Source organism: Vombatus ursinus, unplaced genomic scaffold (assembly GCF_900497805.2).
Source record: "Vombatus ursinus unplaced genomic scaffold, bare-nosed wombat genome assembly UNPS02014779.1, whole genome shotgun sequence".
NCBI classification, from domain to species: domain Eukaryota; kingdom Metazoa; phylum Chordata; class Mammalia; order Diprotodontia; family Vombatidae; genus Vombatus; species Vombatus ursinus.
Genome location: NW_020954557.1, coordinates 1061532 through 1076502, shown reverse-complemented (window position 1 = coordinate 1076502; position 14971 = coordinate 1061532). Strand labels below are relative to the sequence as shown.

General features: G+C 36.9%; 1 protein-coding gene across 2 annotated transcripts in view; it reads left to right on the top strand.

The window, feature by feature from the left end:
• LOC114045951 (protein TANC1-like) overlaps window positions 1–14971 on the top strand; it is a 265490-nt gene that overhangs the window by 73940 nt on the left and 176579 nt on the right. For both annotated transcript variants that reach the window (XM_027866163.1, XM_027866164.1), the window contains one exon: window positions 12390–12471. In XM_027866163.1, coding sequence (XP_027721964.1) covers window positions 12411–12471 — 61 coding nt within the window. In that variant the 5' untranslated portion in view covers window positions 12390–12410. The remainder of the gene's footprint in view (window positions 1–12389; window positions 12472–14971) is intronic.

The window sequence follows — 14971 nt, the reverse complement described above, 5'->3', positions numbered from 1 at the left end:
CCCTCTTTGTCTTGGGTTTCAACTCCCTATTAACCATTCTTCTGGAGAAAGAATGCTCAGGGAATATGAGAGCTGTGTGCAAGTAATTGAAGGGTTATCATATGTAAGATAGAATTAGATGTATTCTATTTGGCCCCAAAGGGCAGAACCGGAAGTAATGGCCAGAAGTTGTAGAGAGGAAAGTTTTGGTTTATGTAAGGAAAACTTCCAAAAAACTAGAGCTCTCCCTAAGTGGAATGGGCTTTCCCAGGACACAGTAGGGTTCACCCTTACCACAAGAGCAGGGATTCTTGACTGGGGGTAGTGTCCTCGAATGTGTGTGTGTGTGTAAGTAAATGTGTATATGTATATATAATATACACACATACACATACATACACATATGTGTGTATATTGTATTTCAATATAATTGGTTTCCTTTGTAATTCTGTTTTGTGTGCATTTACAAACATTCTGAGAAGGAATCCATAAACTTTACTAGATTACTAAAGCCTGTGACACAAAAAAATTAAGACTGTCCCCACCCTCCCCAGGGGATTAGAGGTTGGCCCAGGGAACTAATGACTTCTTATTGGGTATGCTGTAGAGGGAATTCTTGTTTTCTTGTAGGCAGGAGTAGATGATTTCAGAAATCTCTTCTGACTCCCAAGATTCATGTTGAACCAGATATCCCCTTTCAACTCTGATAGTCTGAATACTAGGTCTTAAGAAAAGGAAGAATTTAACCCTACAAAGAGCTATCTGGATGGTATGTTTATTTATACATGTATATTTGCCACAAGATTAATGTATCAAATAGAGGTTGATGGATTTCACTGAAACAGCAGAAATTGATGAACCTTATTAGTTTCAAGGGTTTGGATTAATTAGCAGTTATTTGAAATCTTTATTTTTTTTTTTAGCAGTGAAGACACAAATTTTAATATCTGGGGAATATTGGGGAACTTTAATATCTGCTTATAAGATCCACATAATAAAAATTACTTCATGTTCTGTTTTCATGCATACTTACATGACCAGCAAAATCCATATCTCTTTAGTTTGTGACTGTGAAAGGATAGTACATTTATGAACATTATTATGGAACAATCTTATCGTCACTAACTGTAATCCCAACTATTTTTGTTTTAAAGCGTGTGTGTGTGTGTGTGTGTGTGTGTATGTGTGTGTGTGTGTGTGTATTCTCTTGTGCTTCTTTTTCTTAAAGGAAAGCAGTTGGACCACACATTATAAAGTTATGAAAATAACTTTACTATGGGCATGTAGAAATGATTTCATTGTTATAGTTGAAAGAATATAAGGATACTTTTTGTTTTGGGTTTGAAAAGTATAGATTTTGGAGCTCTTGCTCTTTTCTATATAGCTTCCTCCCCCCATAAAAAAATGACCCATATCTGTTTGTGTGGTTTCTTTTTAAATTGATGTCCCATAGTGTAAGTACTGCCTCACAATACTGATTTTGTTCTTTGAATCCAAGATGTATTTATTTCATGCTGTCTGTATGTGGTAAGGGAGAGTGATGACAGAATCAGCGATCAAAGCTTTTGCTGGAAATGCTTCTGAAGGCTTTAATTGACCCTTTCAGTAGTTCTTCAGAAAATAAAAATCTGAACCTTTATCCTGACCCACTGGGGGCATGCACCATACATACCTTCAGGCATGGATAATGTTGGAACATTGCAGTGGTGGTTAAAGTTTTATGGATGTTCTAAAAATAACGTTAGTTGTCCTCATGCAAACTTCTCCTACCCTCATGTCCTCGTTTTGTAATATAAAAATCTAGCTGGAATATTTCCCATCTGGCTGTGTTTTTACTTATTAAATGTTGTTCAGAATGGCTACATCAGCTCTTCTGTAGCTTCATATTGCTTACCAGTTTTCTATGAAGTTGCTTTTTTTTTTTTTGCCATTATTTAAATGGAAATATCAGACATGCTGTGGTATCCCTGTTAGTCTTAAAATATATGTATTGCACTAGAACGAAAAATATAGAATCTCAACCAAGTGTACCAGGTCTACTGAGGAAATGGAAGTGACTCAGTCAACTTCATCTCTTCCATTTTCTTTGTATAGGCAGTCGCCAGCCTTGATAATTATAGGTAACATTTGTATGATAATTATCTGATTAGATTCTCACAGCAACCCCATGAGATAGGTGCTGTTATTTTCCCCTATTTTGCAGATGAGAAAACCTAGGTTGAGAAAGTTGACTTAGAAATCCCCGCTTTGTGAATGTGATCTGTAAGGTTCTACTTTGCAGGAAGGAGGGTGGAAACCCAAGTCTTTTTTTTTTTCTTTTCTTTTTTTTTTTTGGTTAGGCAATGGGGGTTAAGTGACTTGCCCAGGGTCACACAGCTAGTAAGTGTTATGTGTCTGAAGCCGGATTTGAACTCAAGTACTCCTGAATCCAGGGCTGGTGCTCTGTGTACTGTGCCACTTAGCTGCCCCCGAAACCCAAGTCTTAAGTCTCTTATTTGCTTTCTCGAATTAGCTGGAAGACTGATGCCAATTCCTCTTCCAAGCATACAACTTTTTTTCATTCTTCATACGTTAAATGCACCCTCTGTTTTCATGTGACATCAACACATTTTGCATTTCTGTTTGTTGGGTTGGCTTCTGCTCTTGTTATTGTTGTCTGTCTTAGACTATAAATTTCCTGAGGTCTACTTAATCTCCTTTGTGGAACGTCTATCCCAGTTCCATGCACAAATATGTAGGGTTATAGTAAATATTTTGATATTTTCTGCCGAAATACAAATCTTGTAAATTGAATGATTTGGAAATTGTGAGACACTTCATTTGTCACTAGTGGTTTTCTCATGTAGAATTCCTGACTCTGCTAGTAATGTGCCAGACAGTGCATCATTTTGTCTAAATTATTTTGTGTTTATTTTGAATTTATGCTGTATATACATGTACATAAGTGCTGTCTCCCCCAGAAGAAGCTAAGCTCCTTGAAATTTTTATTTTTGTCTGTGTATCCCTAGTGCCTGGTATAGTGCCTAGGGACCCAAGTTTGCAACTTCAGAATTATCTTCAATTTTTGTCTGTCTCGCAGCTTCCCCCACCTTAATATTTAGGAGCCTAATTTATTTCCCCCCCCGTGACCTTTCCACCTACATATTTGATCATTTATTTTCTGCCATAATTCCAAGATATGCCTTGTCTTTGACTTTGTCATAAGCCTCCCCCCTACCCCCATATCCTCTTTAGCACTGCCCAAACTCAAAAACTAGTTAAAAAAATCAATTGACCCCAAAACATTTTTCATTAGACTTTTCTGTGCACCTTTTCTCATCATGTACCCTTTTGCCTTATGCTTATGTAAAAAAAAAAGTTAAATAAATAAAAAATGGCATAGGGCATGTAATACTGATGGTAGAATGCTAAAAACATCAGGCTAAGGAGTTGTTGACTGGTTAAGAGGGAGTCACTGATGATTTTTAAATAGGTATGTGGCATGATCTGAATCAGATTTGAAGCTGAAAGCAATCTATTTACGTCATACTTTGGTTTTAAATCCAAAGGGTATTATCCAGTTAGGGTTATCCATATTCTTGTTCATCGTAAGGTCAGAATGTTTTGTGGCTATATCTAAAATTTAAATCCACTCTCAAAGGTTGGGAATTTGTAACCATTGAGGATGTCCAAAACCATGTGCCTCAGCCTCAAAACAATTCCAGAATAAGATTTTAAGTCCATTTTTTTGGGCAGTGGCTGCTTCATGGACATAAATGTGTATCTGTCTTCCCAAGATGGCAGCTTTTGGAGGGGACAGTACTTAACTTGAATGCATACATTCTGCAGCATTAAAAAAAAAGCCCCATTCCCATTACTTTGTGGTCAGTCCTCACATATATCTTTGGAGACTGAATGTTCATTGACTTTATACACAGAAAAAAGCAAATTGTAGGGAGGATACTGTTTTATAATTGAGGATTGAAGTCAAATCCCTGTCGGTTGGTTGGTGTTTGAATCAGTGATGAAGACAGAGCAACAATAGTGTACTTTATATTAATTATTTAAACAATACCTGTGTTATGTATAATAAATGGGAAGCTCAGAGATAATACAGCCTTTCCATATTGTTAAAAAAGCCAAGGGCAGAGGGGATTAGGACTCAAAAGTCGTAGTTGTCTTGTTTTTCCTACACTAATGTGTCATTTTGCTACTTGTAAACTGTGTTTTTATAGGACCCATGAGTCCTCCAAACCTCGAGTTGATGGTGTTGTTTTTATAAATTCGTTAGAAAAATGAAAATGCCAATAATGGCATTTTTTTTTAAATAACAGGACATCCCTTGTAACAATTTTGATAGTTTTCCACTTATCTGGGAAACAAGAGACCATTACATTTCTGTTTAGTCCATTATCTCAAATACTCCTTTAAAAAAAAAAAAAGTTGTGACCTTGTTGTGTCTTTGTTGTTTAGGTGTGCAAGTTTGACAGACACAGCATTTTAGAGCTGAAGGCCATCTAACCCTAGCCCTTATTTATAGCTCCTTGCCTAAAGCCATGGAAGAGAAGGTGGAATTAGAGATAACTGTTTTGTAGAGTGGATTTCAATAAAACAGTGTGGTAATTTAGCTTTGTGATTCATTTGTATGTATACACACAGATGCATGTATACACACACACACACACTTGCACACACAGGTAGATATATAAAATCACATCTGATCAGCAATACCAAATTAACCCAATTCTGCACATTTGGAACTTTGAAGACTACTATGTCACTTATTTGTTTGACTAATATGTAGAATCATAGAATCATCAGAATTCTAGAGCTGAAAAAGACTTCTAAAATTATCAGTGAGGAAACTGAGATGCAGAGTGCTTAAATGATTTGTTCATAGTCACGCAGTCAGCTAATGACAATCAGTATAAAAAAAACAAACAAAAAACAAACCCATGGTTCTCAGCTTCTGGCTTAGTATTTTTCTTTTCTTAAAACAATGTTATGCTGCCTTTCTACTTGAGGCTGTGATTCCCCCCTTCCCCCAGTGCCCCAATACATTTTTTTGCTTCCAAATTAGGTAGGCTGCTTCTAGGTGTAGGTAAGAACCTAGGTAACAAATGTGACCTTGTACTTATCAAAAGTACTACTGAATAAGTTAGTTAAACATAGCGAAGGGGCAGCTAGGTGGCACAACAGATAAAGTGGGATAGAGTGGTGGGCCCGGAGTCAAGAAGACTCATCTTCCTGAGTTCAAATCCAACCTCAAACACATGCTAGCTGCGTGACTTTGGGCAAGTCACTTAACCCTGTTGGCCTTAGTTTCCTCATCTTTAAAATGAGCTGGAGAAAGAAATGGCAAACCACTCCAGTATCTTTGTCAAGAAAACCCCCAAAAACGGGTCATGAAGAGTCAGACATGACTGAACAACAGCAAAACATAGCAGACATTGAAGAGGTACTTTATTTTTTCATAGGGATCAGTGAAAACTAAGGCCCAGGGAGGTTTGGTGATTTGCCCAGGGTCACAGAGTTAATCATTGCCAAAGGCATCTTTTGAACCTAAGCTCTCTAAAAAAAAAAAAAAAAAAAAAAAAAGAAGCCAGTGGTTTTTCCACTATACCATTTAAACATGCTATTTTTTTAATTTTATTTATTTTTTTAGAACAACTTTCAAAGAAGTGAATACCAAAGCTACAATTTGATACTTTTTTCAGTAATCCATAACTGTAATCTCAGTTTAATAGGATCCTCAGATTTTGATCAGAATGTTCATTTTTTAATTTATTCTGACTCTTCTCTTAGAATCTGACCCTGCCAGACTAGTACATTGCTGAAGAATTTCAGAATTAAAAGTCCCTCTGGGTAATTTTTCTTGGTTGCTGGTAGCTACTCTAGGTTTTAGCCTCAGGTGATGAATTCACCCTGCTTTAGCTGTTAGACCTAATTAAAGGGATGACCTTAGATTATCTTTATTTTAGCTAAAATGTCTGTCATTAATGGTGTATCTTTTTTTTCTCTGTTGTGGCAGAAACAGGAAAAGAAAGTAAAAGACACGTAACTGGGTATCCATCCTGAAAATGTAAAATTCCCACAATGCCTCTCAAACTAGAAGCTCATTTTCCTATTTTTTTTTCATAGGGGAATGAAATCCAGTTTCTTTTTCCAGCATTCCCAACAACTATTAGAATAGGGATTTGTTTAAACAAACTTACATGCAGCAGTTCCTCTTTGCAATTCTCTAGGAACTTGAAATGCAGATTTAGGATTTTTGTTTTTTTGAAACTCTCTTCCTTACAGAACAACTTAGGAACAGCGTTTTAAATATAGATTGAAAGTGAGGGGAGTTGTCAGATAACTTAATGCAATAAAATGTAAACAATCAGTTTAAACTGTGTGCTTGAATAATCTTTTAATTAAAATTACCTTTCTTGTGACAAAAGCAGACATTTACTTTGCTTCCTAATGAATTGCACTTAGTGCTTTAAAAAGTCATTAATTTGTGGAATTGGAGGGAGTATTCACTAAAATTTTGGTTAAGGAGACTAATACATTGGTGTGGCTTATTCATTCTTAAGATATAGATTATAACTGACCAAAACAATGTCATATGGCTCAGCTTCATTTACATATTGTGCAATATAAAAAAAGTTCTTTGGCATAGACACTACATCATCATCACAACCTAGTGATGGTGATTGTAGGCAGAATCATAAAATTTTAGGAAACAGAAAGAAATATTCAAAGTTGTCTTTAATAGAGGACTGGGGACGTTATGTAAGTATATGTCAACAGGCTGGTTAGTAGCAGAACTAAGAATAAAATCCAGGTCTCCTAATCCTCACTCAGTGCTTTAGACACTGAAGGCAACTGATTAGAAAGCTAACTCATGGAAGGGAGAGAAAATATATTTTTTGTTATTGAAAACTTAGACTATTTTTTTTAACAGCTAACTCATCTGGTTAGACAATAAAAGAAATATTTTTAAATCTCCAGATAGTTTTTAATTGCTTACTGTGGAACACTAGGCTTTATGGAATGTACAAAAAAGGGTAAGAGACATGGCCTCTGCCCTCAGGGGGCATATAGTTTTCATATAAAATAGAATAGCACAAGATCAAACATAACTAACCACCAAAACATGTGGTACATACATATAATATTTTAAGAGCTTAGAGAAGAGAGATTATAAAGTTCTCTCATTTTAAGTGCTTGCAACTTAAAAAAAAAACCCCAAATTAGTGAAGTTTAAGGATTTCTCCAAATGACAGTTACATGTGTCTTTGATGCTGAAGACTGAGGAAGGAAGAAATGGGAAAATGAGATCTCTTGCTTTTGGCTTCTACTCCCCTCACCATTGTACTGAACCTCATTATCATCTGAATAGATTATTGCAGTAACTGCTTTAACAGGTTTTCCTGCTTCTGTACCAACCCAACCTTCCTGCCTCTGTCAGAATTACCTTCCTTATGCAGGGAAATATTCAAAAGCATATTTTAAAAAATTCTAATGATGTTTAAAATAAAACTGTACTCCTTTTCTGGAGGACCTGTGGTTCCTGAAGGCTGTGTCCATGGAACACAAGTTCTGGTAGGTTCTTTCAAGCTGGAGAGATTTACAGTATGGTCCTCGTGACAGACTTTCTGTTCCCTGTGGACCAGCTAACTGTTAGAGGTTGCTTGTTTACCATTAGGTTGCCCATTACCAATAGGTGATGGCTGATAGCTTCTTTGATTATGATAACCTGTCATTTTAGTTGAACTTCATTGAGAAATACCATCATTCCTCTCTCATGGACCCTTCTGGCAATCTGATGAAGTCTATGGATCCCTTCTCAGAATAATGGTTTTAAGTGAATAAATTAAAATGTGTAAGATTAGAAAGAAAACCATTTTTATTGAAATATATTTCTATCTTTCTATCTGTCTGTCTGTCTATCTATCTATCTGTCTATCCATCTGTATTTCACAAGTCTCAGGTTAAAAACTCTAGCCCTGCACGAACAAATAAAAGAAAAAGAAAATAGAAAATAAAAAAGGTGATTACTAATGATTGTACATGTAACTATAAAATGCTGCTGTCTGGTTTATTATTTTTTAAAAATTAACTTTTAGAAGGTAGCAACAAAATTGTCTTATGTGTTTCTTTGATTTCCTCTGAATGTCTTTTCTGTGTATCTATCTTTTGAAGAGTGACTCAGATGCTGCCTTCTCAGTAAAGCCTTTTCTGAACCCTGACCTCCTCATATAACCCTTGATTTCAACTTTCTTAGAAGAACTTAACTGTAAAATCCTAAATTATTTGATGTCTATTCTTTTGTCTTATTTTGTACTAAACTGTAATCTCCTTGAGGACGGGACCATGTCTTTGTTAAATTCCCTGGCACTTAATGTAGTGGTGCTCTGTATATAGTAGGTAATTATAGATTGAGTTGTTGAAGGGGCTAAAGAAGATGAAAAGAGTTTGAGTGCTTTTTGTTTACTTAGGATTTATTTCCTCTCCCTCACCCTTCCACCTACTTTCAGGAGGATTTGAGCTAAATTTGAAGTTATTGCATAATGCCAAAAAGGATAACTAAGGATAAAAACATCCAAAGGAAAGTAGAGGGATTAGATGTTGCCAGGTACCTGAGATGAATGAGTTGATTACTACAATTGGACACTGAATTTGGCTTAAATTTCCTGGCAGCCTAAAGTAGAAATGGAAACACCTTGTGTTTTATAGTTTTCATTTTTTGAAAAAAAGAAAGTAAAGTGTTTCATCTGTAGAGTTGGGGTTGGATGCACTGGTTGGTTGAAAAGCAACTAAAAGCTAAAAGCTTCTTGGACCAAGCATGTGCCATCTTATGAAATCTGTCATTTTCATTACCAGTCTAGGAATTTGGGCTGATTTCCAGGATATTTGGGATTTTCAGGCATAAACATGCAAGGATATTGCCAAACACAGCCTTGTCACCTCCCTCTCCTTTTTCATTTCTTGTGGCCTACCTGTGGTGCATACCTGTGCCTCTTTTCTGCACTGTTAAGTCTTGTCAGTCAACAAGGATTTATTGAGAGAACAGAGGTTGCAGAGATATTGCATATTAGGGCTCCTCTATACATATATATTTTAAAAAGCTGCATGAATGTATCAGCTTACCATTATAAGTTCTTATGTCAATGGCCTGTGTAGTAGTGTGGAAAGAGAGGCCTTCCTAATATCACTATTTGAAAGTAAACGGAGTAGCTGTGTGTTTTCTTTATCGTATCCTGTTGTGTCTCATTTTCTCCCAGAGAAAATGGTGTCACAAAGCAGAATGTATCACATAATCTCACAGTTGGGGGAAAAACCCAAGAGGCCATTTATTTCAACTCAAACTTGATCAAGAATTCTTTCTATAGCATTTTCAGCAAGTGTCATCGGGCTTTTACAGGAAGAATTCCAGTGAGGGAGGACTGACTACTTTCCAAGGTACCTATCCTCTTTATATAGCTATATTTTTCTCTTATTTTGAAAGTGCTTTTTTGAGCTGTTTTTTAAAATCACTTGTTTTGAGATGCTTTTGTTCCTATCTTATATCTACCTGACCTCCACAAACAGCTGTATAATTTTTAGATTTTTAAGGTTCCTTCTCTCTGAGACTGCCTTCAGTTTTTTAACTTGTATGTACATAGTTATTTGCGTGATTTCTTCAACGTTAAACTGTGAGCTCCTTGAGAGCAACCCCTGCACCCTTTTGTGTCACACTGCTTAGCATAATGTCTGGTACATAGGAAGGTCTCAATAAATGCTTGTTGTCTGCTTACCAGAGTTGTTAGGGGTGAGAGCCTTATGCCAACATCCCATTCAGGTTTGACTTTGGGACAAAATGAGACACTTTGAAGTTATTGAAGAGTTTATAAGTTAATAAAAGGAGGTTTACTTAGTCCTAACCTAGCAAGACTAAGTAAAAAATGGATACTGTAGCCCTTAGTTTCCATAGGCTGGTCCCCTTGTCTCAATGGAAATGCATCTGGTCAGCAGGCCAAGGTATGGTGACTGGGTGGTCTTCAGATATCTACCAAGTTGAAAGGACCCTGATTTCATGTGCGTGGGACTTGTTATGCCCTTAGATACCTAATATGCCGTCTCAAGGGTGGCAGGAGCCAATCAGTCACCAGCAAAGCCCTATTGCATCCCTTTGACAGGAGAGGGGTTGCCTGGTAGGTATTGGTTCTGTCATAGGTGGTATTGTGGTTGGGTTGTTGAAGGTTGTGTGGAGTGGAAAAGTGTGGTGATGGAGTGTGGTTCTGGGGTCTCCAGAACCTCCTAGAGAAGTTTAGAGAGGCTCATCACCAAAGGGTTGGCTATGATTTGAATAAAACCCTCTACCAAAGAGGGACTACAATTTTCATCTTTGGCAAAAATACTTATACTGGGGCAGCTAGGTGGTGTAGTGAATAGAGCTCTGGCCTTGGAGTCAGGAGGACCTGAGTTCAAATCCAGCCTCAGACACTTAACACTTACTAGGTGTGTGACCCTGGGCAAATCACTTAACTCCAATCGCCTCACCAAAAAGGGGAAAAAAAAAAAGGCACTTATATGGAATAATAGATATTTTGAAGTTTTGAAGTACTTGAGTCATAATGTTAATGTAGCATAAAACATTGTAGTTTGCTTATCCTTAAGGGATTGAAACTTCTAAGGGGAGGAAAATTGGTTAAAAAAAAATACAATTGATATTTTATTTAGCTAGGAGTAAGGAGGAGGTAGATGAAAAGGAAACTGTCATTAGGTAAAAATAATGATGGGGGTGGGTGTTAAGGAAATTTTTTGTAGGAAGATGGTGCAGTGAACACTGGACCTTGGTAGGGGGTGGGAAGCAGGATTTGAATGCTAGCTCTGACAGTTACTAGCTATGTGGATACTGGGCAAGTCATTTTATCCTTCTGAGTCTCAGTTTCTCTATTCATAAAATAGTGATTATACTTGTACTCTTTCTGTCACACGATTGTTGTGAGGAAAGTGCTTTGTGGACTATTGTTCATTTTTTCAGTTGTGTCTGACTCTTTGTGTGGCCCTATGTGGGGTTTTCTTGGCGAAGATACCGGAGTGGTTTGCCATTTCCTTCTCCGGCTCATTTGACAGATGAGGAAACTGAGGCAAACAGGATTAAGTGACTTGCCCAGGATCACACTAAGAGTCTGAGGCCAGATTTTAACTCAGGAAGAAGGGTCTTCCTGACTTCAGGCCTGGCACTGTATCCACTGTGCTTCTTAGCTGTCCTTTGTAGACTATACAGTGCAAATAATGTGAGTTTCTATTAATAATAATTATGATAAACTAACTGCATTAGTGGTTAGTGTTAGTTTGTTATTACTAATACTAATAATTTAAAAACTAACCATTTTAGTTAATCATCAGCCATTTATTAAGCACTCTATCCACAGTTTAAGGTATAGTGTTGTATAATTGGAAATTTGTTCTTAGTTTATTGCTGCACCTGCATCCTTTTCATTTGGATTAGTGGAGAGGAGGGAAATGAGTGAAGAGAATAACTTCATGCTGAAATAATGTCCTTGTGTTTGTCTATTGCCAGAGCGTAGGTGTCTGGTTTCACCTTAGGAATGAGCCTTTCCGCTGTTTTTACAAGCACAGTAGAACCCCATTTTTAAAAAGTGTAACTCATTATTGCCTAGGTTTGGCTTGGTGCCACGGGCTACTCCTTTTCCCTCTGCCTCCCAAAACATAACTACTACATATAATCGAAGATTAATATCTCATTATTAGCTTTGAGACCTCACGCAAGTCACTTCCTTTCTCTAGGACTTAGTTTCCCCATCTATAAAATGACTATGTTCTCCTTGATCCCTGAAGTCCCCACTCAGTCCAGAACTTCTAAGATGTTACCCTGACCCACAGTATCAATCTTATAATGGATTCCTTTGAAAATGCTAGCAGATGTTTGCTCCTGAGAAAAATTTTTTTTTCTTTTTTGGTAGCATAATTGAACAAAGCCAGTGAATTAATGATATTGCTTCATTCTTTTCTTTGTAATTCGTATTTTATTTGTAGCTTTTGTGTTCCATATTCTCTCCCTTTAGTAAACTTGGGTCAGTAGTTAAGCATTTTTGTACTAAAGTATATTACAGTAACTCACCCAGGTTTAGCCTCGTAACCTTAATTATATGTGGAATGTTGAGAATGCCCAATGTTGTTTTCCTTTATAATGAGATAGTAAGCGTCTAATCATTTTATTCAAATATTAAAACATTCTTTGTTGCTTTAGCCTTTGGCTTGCTGCTTAACTTATTCATGGAAAATTAATGTAAAGCCCAGCATATTTTATATTTAATGACCTCTGCGTGTTTTGTTTGACATGAGAAATATCTGTTTAAAGACAATGTTCAGGTTACATTCTAACATAGGCTTCCCTCCCCCTTCCTTGTCTCTTCTCTCCCTTTTCTCTTTAGGAAGCAGAAAGTCTATTAAAGATGTTAAAAGCTGTGCTGAAGAAGAGTCGAGAAGGAGGAAAGCGAAGCAGGAAAGAGTCAGGTATGTGTGTGAGGAGTCTGTATGTTTCTGTCCTCTGTCTCAGTCTCTTGGCCTCGAGTTAATTTAGTGGGGAAAACTATACTGTATTTTGTTGTTGTTTTTTTTGAGTCGTTTCAGTTGTGTCTCTGTGATCCCAAATGGGATCACAGAGATACTGGAGTGGTTTGCCATTTCCTTCTCCAGCTCATTTTACAGATGAGGCAACTGAGGCAAAGGGGGTTAAGTGATTTGCCCAGGGTCACACGCAAATCTAGTAAGTGTCTGAGGCCAGTCTTCCTGAGTCCAGGCCTGGCACTCTATCCACTGTGCCAACTTTGTTGTTTAGTTGTTTTCAGTTGAGTCTAACTCTTCATGATCCCACTTAGGGTTTTCTTGGCAAAGATACTGGAATGGTTTGCCATTTCTTTCTCCAGCTATATACCAAACAGTTATATATACCAAACAGTTAATTTAAATTCTAGTTCTCCCCCTCTGTTTCTCCAGTAGCTTTGGGTTTAAGAATCAAATGCATTCCTGGTCTTATAGATTTAGATTTATTAGATCCCCTAAGTGCTGCTGCCCCTCCTTTCCCTAAGAACTCTGTATTCTGTATATATTTACATATGTATATATCTCCCCCTGAAGAATGGAAGCTCTTACAGAGCAAAGACCTGCTCATTCTTAGGATTTATGTCCCTTAGCACAGTGCTTGGCATTGGGAGGCACTGAATTGATGCTTGTTGAATGACCCAAGAACACAGGCCCATATATTTAAGACTGCCCAGAGTTAGATGCTTTTCTCAGCTTAAAAAGCAGCTGAGAAACTCTTGGGAGTAGATGCTTTATTGAGCTCAGAAGGCATTTCTCGGTCCACTGCTAGAAGTGACTTCTTTGAAAATTGAGTTTAGAGTAAATGTACCCAAATCCTAATTCTTCTTCAGGAGAACTGACATAGGATAATCTAAAAAGTCCCACAAGCTCACTTATCTAGATTACAGATATCCATGGCTGTATGTGTCTAAGAATCTAGTTTCTCCAAAGTACCCCCACTTTCCCTTGTGTGAACAGATTTTCTATGTTTAAGCAAATGTTGGCTAAAAAGCAGTCACCATCCTCCTTCGGAGGATCAAGTTTTGCCAGAGCAGGTGCAGAACCACTTAATGCTAGGTCACTAGTTCCCCTTGTAATGAGAACTACTTAATTTGGCTTGAATTTCATTCCTGCTATGCAGTTTTGTCCAAATATATGTATATACTCAGTTACTTTAATGACTTTCAAGGTAGGGCATGCCAGAAAAAAATTCTGTGTGAAAGAGCATTCTAGCAGCTTATTTAGAGTCATTTTGATGACCTATAGAATTTTTATAGCACATTTCCCTTGCCTAGGGAATACCTACTATGTGCCTAAAATGCATAATTAAAATATCTTAGACCTAATGTACTTGTAAAGGGGGTGGGGGAAGGGAAAAGAATAAGTTTATATAGTACCTACTATGTGCCAGTCACTGTGTTAAGCTCTTTACAAATATCTAATTGGATCTTCACAAGAACCTCTCAAGGTATAGGTGCTGTTATAATCTTCATTTTACAATTGAGGAAACTGAGGCAAACAGAGATTAAGTGGCTTGCTCAGGGTCACACAGCTATTGAGTGTTTGAGGCTGAATTTGAACTCAGATATTCCTGACTCCAAGTCTAGCACTCTATATATTATGCCATCTAGCTAACTGCCTCCAATATAGTGATGAGTGAACCGCCTAAAGGTCTGAATAGTTGGAAAACATGATGTTGAGGTTAATGTGATCCTTCTGGTTAACTGAGTTATAACTGAAATTATGACCAAAAATTAACAAAACCTACAAGATATATATACAGTATAGGTTTTGTGAGTTTTGGGATATAATTTAAGTGTGTATAATAAATGTGATAATGCACATTTAACACTAAAAGTAATTTGGACATATTCCAAACACAGAAGCCAAACTCTCCAAGATTTAGGAGCCACTTTACTCAAGGAACATCATTATGCCGGTTAGTTTTCATGAAAGGAGAAGTGGATTGAGTTCAGGGCTTAGGGCTCAGGCAGGAAGATCCTGCCTCAGATCCTGCCTCAAATACTTAATAGCTGAGTAACTTTTCTTAAGTCGCTCAGTCATTCTGAGCCTGATTTTCCTAATCTGTAAAATGAGGATAATAATCAACAATTACTTATTAAGAGTTTGCTATGTACCAGGCACTATTCTATTCAAGGTGTTGGAGATTCAAAGACAAAAATAGCTTACGTTCTTTCAGAGAATATTTCCTACCTTACAGAATTGTTTTGAGTATTAAATGACATATATATGCATGCATGTAAGCGTATATATGTATACGTGTACAAACACATGCCCATATATGCATATAATGTGCATACACACATACGTATGTAAAATATTCACACATATGCATATGTAAATGTATATGTACACACAACTTTGGAAATCTTAAAGCACATATAAGTATTGTTTATATTTATCATTGAAC